Consider the following 9,891-nt stretch of genomic DNA (forward strand, 5'->3'; position numbering starts at 1 on the left):
CTCTCGCGTTACTTTGCAGGACTTCCCGACAGCTGAAAACATGGCAGACGAACACGGACGGAAATGGGACCGCTGTCTTGCTGATACAGCCGTGAAAACAGGTTAATGATCTTTTTAATAAATATATCATTATTTTACGCTAACACTGGGTATTCTGTAGTAATTTAAACCTGGCAAATAAGCGGTGCTACGGGTCAGTAAAGGTCCTTTTCTGCGGGACATCTGTGTGATCACGCTGGGACAGTTTACTGAGGTCATCCAGAGAGTTGACCGCTGCTGAATGGAGAAAACAACGTGTTTTTATTTTGGTGGGGATTCATTATATTAACAAGAGCACATAGCGTTTGGATTCAAGCTAGAGTTCTGTTTAAATGAACAGACTGTAGAGCGCTGATGTGGGTGTGAGTGTGAGTGTGGAGGGTGTATGTCATCTGTAAAGGATCATTCTGTAATTTGCTCTGATACCCAGCTTCTCTCATTTCTCTCCATCACCCACATCATATTTTACAGTTAACTAACAGCAAGGAGCAAAATGGTCCTACTTTGGAGATCATGTTTGTCTTTCCCTGAAGACTAAAGCATGGCTCTAACATACAGGGCACAAAGAAGAAGCATCTGTTTCAGGTGCTGATTTAATTCAGACCACATCCACAGTAAGATGGGTAAAACTGACGAGTCATTCCAGACTAAAACACCTAAATCATTGAAAACTGCTAAATCTGTGACCCCATCTCTCTCTGTATACTGTGTTTTAAGTCCCACATTAGTTGATCCTGTTTACATATTGTTACATATTGTTTTCATTCTTTTGCCCCTGTAGAGACTAAAATACAAAGCCAGCCTTTTCAGATATATCCACTGGAGAGACTGTTTTTGAAAAACTCAATTTTGGGGTGAGAAAAGTGCAGGTTCAGCATTGACTGAGGGCTATGAGAAGATTTTTCCAGTTTAGTCTGGATGATTTCTTGTAGTGTCATAAAGCTGCCACTTTTAAGCCAGTGCTCTTCATACGGTGTTGGTGTGGTCTACTTGGGACCAGTGTTACTCTTTGTTAAAACGCTTTCTCATTTTTATTTGGTATAAAGATCAGATTTTTAAATCCATCTCCAGTTATAACTATTGTTCTGTGCAACTAATGCAGCAGCAGTTCAGGCACCAACTGGAAAGCAGAAACAGTCAAGCTATAAAATCTGTTTGCTTCATGGGCTTTGATCCACTAATTAGTATGCCTTGCATCATTTTAATCAAAATAATTTGCCCAAAAGCATTGGTAAGCTGATACATACAAACCTGATCAACAAGTAAAGTCCACATTTAAAATTATATTTGACATATTTTGCTGAATTTGGCCCAATATCAGCAGGAAGTACGGAAAGAAAAAAACAACCTGACCAAAATGACTTAAAGTCCCCACTGACTTAACAAAGTAATTACTTTTTTTTTTTATTATTCCACAGTCACCTCACACTAAAAACAGCAAACACATGACAGCGTTTACTTAAATATATGATACACGGAGCTAAACAACAGACATATCTGGGTTTACTGCCGAAACCATCTGTTAAGTAACAACATAAATTGGAATATTTCTTGGAGAAAGTGACATAAAATTACTAGATGTTCTGGTTTCCTTCATCGACTCTGGCCTTCACTGACCATGGGATCTCCGTGCAATGTTTATCTGTGGTATTTGGAACTGTATTGGTCCAGCAGTCAATACTTAAACTGCCAAACAGTTTGTCCCAAATGACACTTAATGATGTCAATTTAAGTCCATTGAAATATGTTTCTTGCCTGGAGGAAAAACATCTGCATTGTGGCATTTCTTTGTGCTCACTCGATGTAGCAAACTGCCAGCTGTGCCAAGGTAGCCAGAGAAACTCTGCAGCATATGTTCTGCTCAGAGGCTTGTATGATTGCACAGGGAGATATTGCTAAGCAGATTTTGTGTAGCATTGTGTTCGTGAGTTTATGAGTTATTTTAATATGATCAATTTTTAATTTTGAATCAGAACATAAAAGATGAGGTATCCTCTCATGCTTCTACACTTCATTTTATACTTAATGCGACTGGTTCAGATTATGTGGTGAAACCTTTGGATATGCTACAAACCAAGTAAGCAAAAATTCATTTGTATAACACGTTTCATTCCAGGGGGAAGCACAACGTGCTGCACAAAGTGTGAGGAATAAGTTGCAGGCACAAAACAAAGCCGTCAGCTAAATAATAAGAGATGAAGAATAAACCAATAAAAGATACAAAGTCATGCGAGTCACAACTGATAAAAATGTTAAAATGAAATAATATAATAACACTAAAAATAGTAAATGAATATAAGATAATAATACATATGAATTAAAGTTAAAATAAGATAAATAGACCAATAAAAGATGACACAAATAATAGATAAACCTGTAAAAAGTAAAAACAAACTTACGTTAAAACCGTTGAAAGAAATAGAATAAAATAATTGGAATTTGTGGCTAAAAAGTGATGTCTTTAAAATATACTGTTGAGGCTCTTCTAATATCATTAGGTAACATGTTCCAGCGGCTTGGAGCCTAACAGCTAAAGGCACTTTCACCCATATTTGTGGAGATCCTGGGACGTGGATAGGAAAGGATATGGATTGTGTACACTGGTCAGTGACACAAGTGAAAAGATAAGAGAAATCAAATGCAACTTGCTCTGTAAGGGGAAAGAACAATCGATAACATCCCATTTTAACAGGAAATAACTCTATTTATTGGAAGCACGGTATTTGATTTGAGGAAATTGTAACAATAATAAAGTGAGACAGGCCAGTAAAAATCTTCACTACATGTATACAGACAAGCTCACAGTGCCAGCACCCTGATGTTTGTCATGTATAATTTCGACCTCATTTTCCATCTTAGGTTAGCATTTTAACATGCTAACATTTACTAATTAGCGCAAAATGCAAAGTACAGCTAAGGCTGAAGGGAATGTCACTAGTCATCACAAGGGCACCATCAATGACTGTACAAAATTTCATGCCAATTCATCCAGTAGATTTTGACATATTTCAGTCTGGATCAGAGTGGTGGACCGACCAAACAAGACAACTTTGCCATCCCTAGAACTAGGGATACGCGATATTGGATTTCTGTTGATATCCGATATAAACAAAACTCATAGCCAATACTGACACTGATGTATCCACTGTTTTTTCCCTACCTAATTTTAGTGATGATCAAGTTTATTCTGTAGCGGAATTAACCTCATATTATGTATACTCTTATGGTGATGGCTCAACAGCAGATGGAGTCATAAAATACAGTATTTTTGTGTTTATGCAACATTCATTCATTGTGCAAAATAAGAAAAAATACTTCAACTGAGGGTTGAAGCTTTTTTACATGTTCACTTTGTCAGTTAATATATATATATGTGTGTGTGTGTGTGTGATATCGGAAGAAATCAGCACGTTTGCAGATTCCCATTTTTATTTTAAAGCCAGTATCTGCTGATATAGATGACATGCACATACTATCATGCATCCCTACCTATAACCAATGTAGGAAGCATGACTAAAAGCTGCACATGAAAACAATCTGACGTAAGACAAGCTGCACAACTGAAAGAACTTCATATTACTTCACAGTTGCAATAACGACACTAACCAAGTGATACTATTCTTTTTTTTTTTCACTCGGACTGTGCAGATCCTAAAGTGTTCCCTTCAGCACACTGAAACAACGTTAGCCAAAGCAAATGAAATTTGCTGTCACAGTCATGCCAACATTTTAATGGAAGTCATACAACTTAAGTTGTAATTTCTAAAACTACATTTACAAGATCATCATGATTTAAAATTAATGTCTCCTTGATGCCATTTCCTTAAAATAGTTGAAATGATGAACAAATCAATAAGCAGCTCTGGACTTTATTTTCTGAGAAAACCAAGTGCTATTTTCTGGCCTGTGGGTTATACAGTTCATTCTACTGCTGCACAAATGTTTTTGTTATAATCCATCCCCCTTGGAGACATCCAGACAGAGACGCCAAAATGAGATGTTGATCAGCCCTCATATTTTGCCAAAGGTTTTAGCGTATTACTGTCAGTGGAAAATCAGGGGCTTCAAAACTGCCCTGGCTGAAGAGCAAAGAAAGACTGAGGCTGCAACAGATGGAGAACCTTAAGTTAAACTAAATCTTTGCTTGAAATGGACGCAGAAGACAATGATTTATTGTTGATCTAATGATAGTGAGGGTGTACCGGGTCTTTTGTGGTCTTGTTTGACATTTGTAAGTTGTGTAAAGAGAACAATCTGAGGATTCTGGCTCAGGCAAATCGGTCATGCTGCATAGCTCCCTGAATCCAATTAAGACTCGGAGGGGCCCAAATGGCTGTTTTTTTTTTTTTTTTTTATGTGTTTTCTGTGCTGGCTGGTCTGCTGTTGGGTGTGGTGTGGCCTGCAGCGAGGTGAAGTTAAGCGCGCAAACACATTCCTCCTCAAGATCCCACTCTGGTCTGAGCACTTCAAACAACTTAGCCAACTTCTGTGCCACTGACCTCTGTGGGACCATACATTACATACCTGCACGTGTGCACTCATTGACCTGTTACCTTCTCTGCCCTCTGCCTCATGGACACTGTTGCTGCCCCTAACTCATGTCCCCCTTTCTTGAACCGCTTTTACCGTTTTCTGTCTTTCTTGAAAGTTTGTGCTCAGGCTGCTTTTCCTCTCCCTCTCTCTTTTCCTAATGAGCAACGTCTTGCTAACTTGTGTTATTTACCAACTCTTGCATCAAACATAATGGAGGCACCCTGCTGACCTCATTACGACAGATTTACATCGGTGCCAGCCGGTTTTTATACTGGATCAGGCATGATCACATTACCTCAGCACTAAAGTCAACTTTTTTTTGGAAGTGTAGTTTAATCATGGCACTTTCTTTTTTTTTTACTCTCTTTGCAGTGACTGGCCTTGCTGTGGGTGTTGTGTTCTCCGTCCTTCTCTTTAAACGTAAGTTCTCTGTGCTAAGGTAGGCTAGTGATTGAAGCTTTTTTTCCCCTAAGCACCACTTTAAAACATCATTTATGGGTGTGTTTTTCTCTCACAGGTCGCACATGGCCTGTCTCATTCGGTGGAGGTTTGGGACTGGGCATGGGATATGCCAACTGCCAGCATGACTTCAGGTCACCGTACCTGGTTCACGGCAGAATGGTTAAGGTGAGCACAGAGGGTAAAATGTGTTGTTTGTTTGGGCTTTGTGACACTTACTTAATGATTTTTTTTGTGTGTGCTATTTACAGGACCAGTAATAAAGGACTAAAGATGATCAGGATTCCCCAAGAAGCTCCCCTTTCGTTTTTGTGTCTGTTTTGCTGCTTAGTTCTGTCCTGGCACTAGCGTCTTATGATGCCCACAATGTGTTTATCAAATGGCAGTCATTGTATATTTAATAAAGCGATTCTGGAAAACTGTTTCTTTTGCTCTGTTTTACTGTGTGCATGTTTGAGGAGAATGAAATGTGGTTTGGGGGTGGGAGGTAATTTTTTGTGTTAATGAGCTGGGAGACTCGAACTCCTGCTGTTTTGGAATGAGGGCCAGGTTCAGCATCTGCAGCCCTGTTAGAGTGGGAGGACGAAAAGTTGCACACAATGATGGAATAAAGAAAATACAGTTGGTGGGAGACTAATACGAGTGTTGAAAGAGACTTTAAAAGGAGAGAAATTTATGTTTTGATTTGTGTGAGATGAACTTATTCATATAGTTTTCCCATCTATAGATGTAGCTTTTTTTAAATACCATAATGGGTAGATCCTATTCCGAATACAAAAAAGTGGCCCAGTCTGATCTTTAGTCATGCAAAAGTCAGCATTTGCACAGTATGCAATGATTTGTAGTCGTATTTTAAGTTGCGTGAGCTGGACAAGTGTTTGCTGTGACCGTGACCGTTTTCTTCACAGGGAGTTAGAAAAGCATGGGTCTCCATATCAGGAAGAATCTCTTACGTCTTGTGTATTCATTGGCCGTGAGTGTGTTTGGCGAGATTGTTTTGAGTGTGATTGATCACGTATGTGTAGTTGCATGGGCCTGCTAGGAGCGAAGAGGGATTGTTTGTGTGAGTTTGTGCAGGCGCACACGTTTATCCAGCCCCCTGGTGAAGCAGAATCTGTGGAATGCAGAGGAATGCCATTTCTGGACTGGAGCTCAGTCTTATTACTAACAGGTGAGTTCTGCACTTTGCACTCTGAACATAGCACATAGTTTACACTTTCACATCAAAGAAAACATTAACGCGTGCACGCCTATTTTAATACACGCACTCACATTCTCCCCTCTCCATCACGGTAACAGTTTTCTCAGCAATGTAAGCAGATAATGAGCAATGACAGAAATAAAGCATGTCACTCGTCCCCTGTCCATTAAAATACTTGTTTGCAAGTGAAGCGTGAGACAGCTAGGGTTGCTTATGGACACAAGCCAGGCTGAACACCTGTAAGCAGGTAAGATGAAGCACAGGATTGGTGTGTGTGTGGGGAGGGGGGCATCAGTGACAAGGCTGAGGTGTAAACAAGGCAGACAAAACCCATAGACGATTCCTGTCTGTGCCTGTCTGACACATTCTCCGTGATGAATCATAATTACTGGCCTAATAATGCTACCTAATCACAATTGTTCATCTAATGGCTCAAAACTGTTCAGTCAGAGTTGTTTAATGTCTGAAATATAAAACCAGACATGCCATGTGTGCTGTTGCATGACTCCAGCTTGGAGCTGCTGCAGCTGATGCTGCTGAATTCAGATCCTCTTAATAAAAGCAGCAAAACCACACTGTAAAAATAGCAACTCGATGACAAGTAAAAGTCTGGCAGAGCAAATGTTTTTTTTAAAGCATTATTTAAAAAAAATGTACTTGTGGTTATCAAAAAAGTATATAATGCAGAAAAATAGCCTCTGTGATTGTCATTTTATTATATCATTACATTATTTTGAATGATGTATCCATGTGTAAGCAGAATTTTTGCTTCTGTAGACAGTCAAGGTGGAGCTAATTTGACTTTACTTCTTAAAATAAAGGTGTAGTTCAATGTAAAACAATGCTCTGTATTGTTTAATTGCATCATATATTTTTTACGCAAGATATTTTTGTTAAATTATAACTGACAATAGTTGTAGTGGATCCGAAAGTACAATACTTCCTCTTGAAATGTGCAGATCGAAATAAGTTTTTGACCGTGCATCATCCATGCTTTGTAGTGTGGAACATGCTTTATTTTAGAACATCATGTAGGTAGTGGACCAGACTAGGTGTAATTTTTAGATGGACTTAGCCTGCTGTACTTTTTTGTATTTTCTACTTCCCCCAATAAACCTCTTTAGAGTTCTTCCTGCCTCACATGAGTACTCGGATTTACACAATGGAGCTGGAACACGAGTCAAAAGCGATACACTTTGCAGACTAAGTGGCTTAAAAAATATGGTGTGTTGAAATGGCCACTATACATTCCAATATTTACGTATCATCTTGGCATGTTGAACTGCCAGCTGCATCAAATACAAAGCACTCAACTCCACACCACCGACTGCATGAGTAATAGCTGCTGCTGCAGGAGTGTGAGCTCCATACCGGGGACAAAGACCCTGCCTGCAACTACACAGTGACAAGGATAACTGTCACACAGTTTATGTTACCTAACAGATATCAACGGGTTTGGCGACAGAGTTCAGTCATTTCGGCGTTTGTGTAAGTTTGTTGAGACTGTTTAATGGCTGAGTGTTGGATGTTAGCCTCTGCTGCAGTGTTAGTTCATGCGGACAGACATCAAGGGGAGAGTGGCTACAGAGCTGGCAGAAAGAAAGTTTGCTAATGCAGTAGTGAGTCAAGAGAGTCTGGGATCAGACTCCTGGCGGAAAAAAGGAATGAATGCAGCTATCATTTGACTGGAGACATTTCAATACTATTTGGCACTGGGTTATTTTGGTCAATACCTTAAGTATCAGGTACCGATGTCCAGCCGTAGTGATGCGCATATTGTCCGTTTTCCCTTGAGGATCTGAATACTTCTTTCTCTACTAAGCGTAAATGAAGTGCCCTCGTAGGTGGCTATCGTTTGGGTTTTATCTAATACCGGTTCTAAAACAATACTTTTGAAATGGAAATGGTGCCTAAACAGATACTTTAAAAAAAAGAGCACAAAATGGTAAATGACAAGAACATCCTTTTTTTGTTTTGTTTTTTAACTTGACAAGGCAAATTTAAACTTGAAATGGTTTCAGTATACTTAACAGTTTAAATTATACTTCAAAATATGAATATGGATTAATACAAATTATTATTGACAAATTCATCTGATGACTAAAACTGACCTCAACTCCAATAAATGAACACGAAATAACAGTTACTATTAACAGCAAAATAAATTTGGATCCGGGATCTGTGATTGCCTCACTAACTCAGGAGAGACTGAGCAGCCAGACATTTCTCTATTATCTGTCGTATACGACTGAGACTGTCTCTGGAATAAGCACAGCTGGTCCACCTTAACAGGCCACCTAAAGGGAGCCTGGAAGGTGCTTGATAACTTCAGTGCTTACCCCCTTTATTTCAGTCAGCAGGTGAAAAGCAAAACACGGGAGCTTGGCTAGAGTCGTGAGGAGGTGTAGCATTTATTCACTGACAAACAGCCTAAACTGTTGACACACTGCACTGCCACGTTACTTCGTATTCTCTGCTCCACTTGCTGCAGCCTCACCAGCACTGGCACACGCTCACTCGCTCTGTCTTTCTCGCTCTCTGCCTGGCTACTCACACAATTTGGCACTAAAATGATGTACCAATGTCTGCATTATGTTTTGGTCCAGTAGGGATAGGGTTTCAGTACCCAACCCTACCTATATGCTAGAAAACTGTATCTGCCCCATGACCCCACCACATGCAGTTGGTGGCCTTTTTATTTTTTTGCCCCAGCGCCTCAGACAGCCGAAGTCCACCACTGCCAGGAGCTTACTTGGTCATCATTTTCCAAAGCTTAAATGTTAGTCCTCGCTCCCATTTAATAACAATTTTAAGAGGGCAAACTCACTAGTCTGCAAGACTGGAAAATATAATGCCGCCGAGAAACTCGTGCTCATGAGTCCTTTAGTGGTTTCACTGCAGACATATTTAGAGGTCTTAATTAGATCAAGTTGTCAGGAGTGTATGGTTAAACAACCTGCTGTTGCTATCATTTCAACTTCCTAAAGGTATCAGAAAAAGGATCAAAGCATTGATTCACATCTGTTTCCCAGTTGTGTTGCATGATCACACTGTTTCAATTTCAAAATCTAAAAACATATGTCAGCAAAGCGATGCCAGATGTATTTGCAAACTTAGCTCACGACTGTAAATATCTCATATTTTTGTAATCTTGTCACATTTGCATTTTTGCCCTGTAAATGTGATCTGCGGTCTCGCCTCGCTCCTACTTTGGGAAACATTTGAAACCTTCCCAACAGCCCCCCCTCCACCTCCACCTCCACCTCCTCCTCCCCGTTTTCTTTCGTCCAGAAACGGCACAGCAGGACCCCAGTCTGAGGGCTCAACCGCGCCTAACCCCGGCTACAGAGTTTTACAACAAAAGACAACAACTTGGAAAGTGTTTTTCAGTGGAGTTACAGGGGAATTTAACACTGCACGGCAAGAGAACAAAAGGGAGGGACGTGCTGAGCTGATGGACTGAGGGATGAGATAGCGCTCATAACTTACCCCATCTCCCCATCCTTCCCCGTCAGTCAGTCGGACTTCTTTTTTCTTTCCGGATGATGTAACTGTTTTATGACTGGGCTCGGATGTATCCTCGCCGCTGACCAAGTGCTCACATTTTCCTTTAATTATCAGCGCGGTGATATCCGACGGCATCCTCCGGTTGAAGGAGC

The 9,891-nt window shown here is 40.2% G+C and overlaps 1 protein-coding gene across 1 annotated transcript; it reads left to right on the plus strand.

Moving 5' to 3' along the window:
- Positions 1-25: 25 nt before the first annotated feature.
- Positions 26-5,453, plus strand: LOC121951167 (MICOS complex subunit Mic10-like). Its single transcript, XM_042497411.1, has 4 exons — positions 26-101; positions 4,945-4,992; positions 5,090-5,199; positions 5,283-5,453. The coding sequence occupies exons 1-4, from the start codon at positions 41-43 to the stop codon at positions 5,289-5,291; spliced, it is 228 nt and encodes a 75-aa protein (XP_042353345.1). The 5' UTR covers positions 26-40; the 3' UTR covers positions 5,292-5,453.
- Positions 5,454-9,891: the final 4,438 nt, after the last annotated feature.

Source organism: Plectropomus leopardus, chromosome 2 (assembly GCF_008729295.1).
Source record: "Plectropomus leopardus isolate mb chromosome 2, YSFRI_Pleo_2.0, whole genome shotgun sequence".
Taxonomy (NCBI): domain Eukaryota; kingdom Metazoa; phylum Chordata; class Actinopteri; order Perciformes; family Serranidae; genus Plectropomus; species Plectropomus leopardus.

What these genes read in the sequence shown, in the direction of transcription:
- LOC121951167 (XM_042497411.1), top strand. Translation starts at nt 41, where the DNA reads ATGGCAGACGAACACGGACGGAAATGGGACCGCTGTCTTGCTGATACA. An exon ending in TGATACAGCCGTGAAAACAG is followed by an intron (nt 102 to 4,944) that starts GTTAATGATCTT and finishes CTCTCTTTGCAG; the next exon opens with TGACTGGCCTTGCTGTGGGT. An exon ending in CTCCGTCCTTCTCTTTAAAC is followed by an intron (nt 4,993 to 5,089) that starts GTAAGTTCTCTG and finishes TTTCTCTCACAG; the next exon opens with GTCGCACATGGCCTGTCTCA.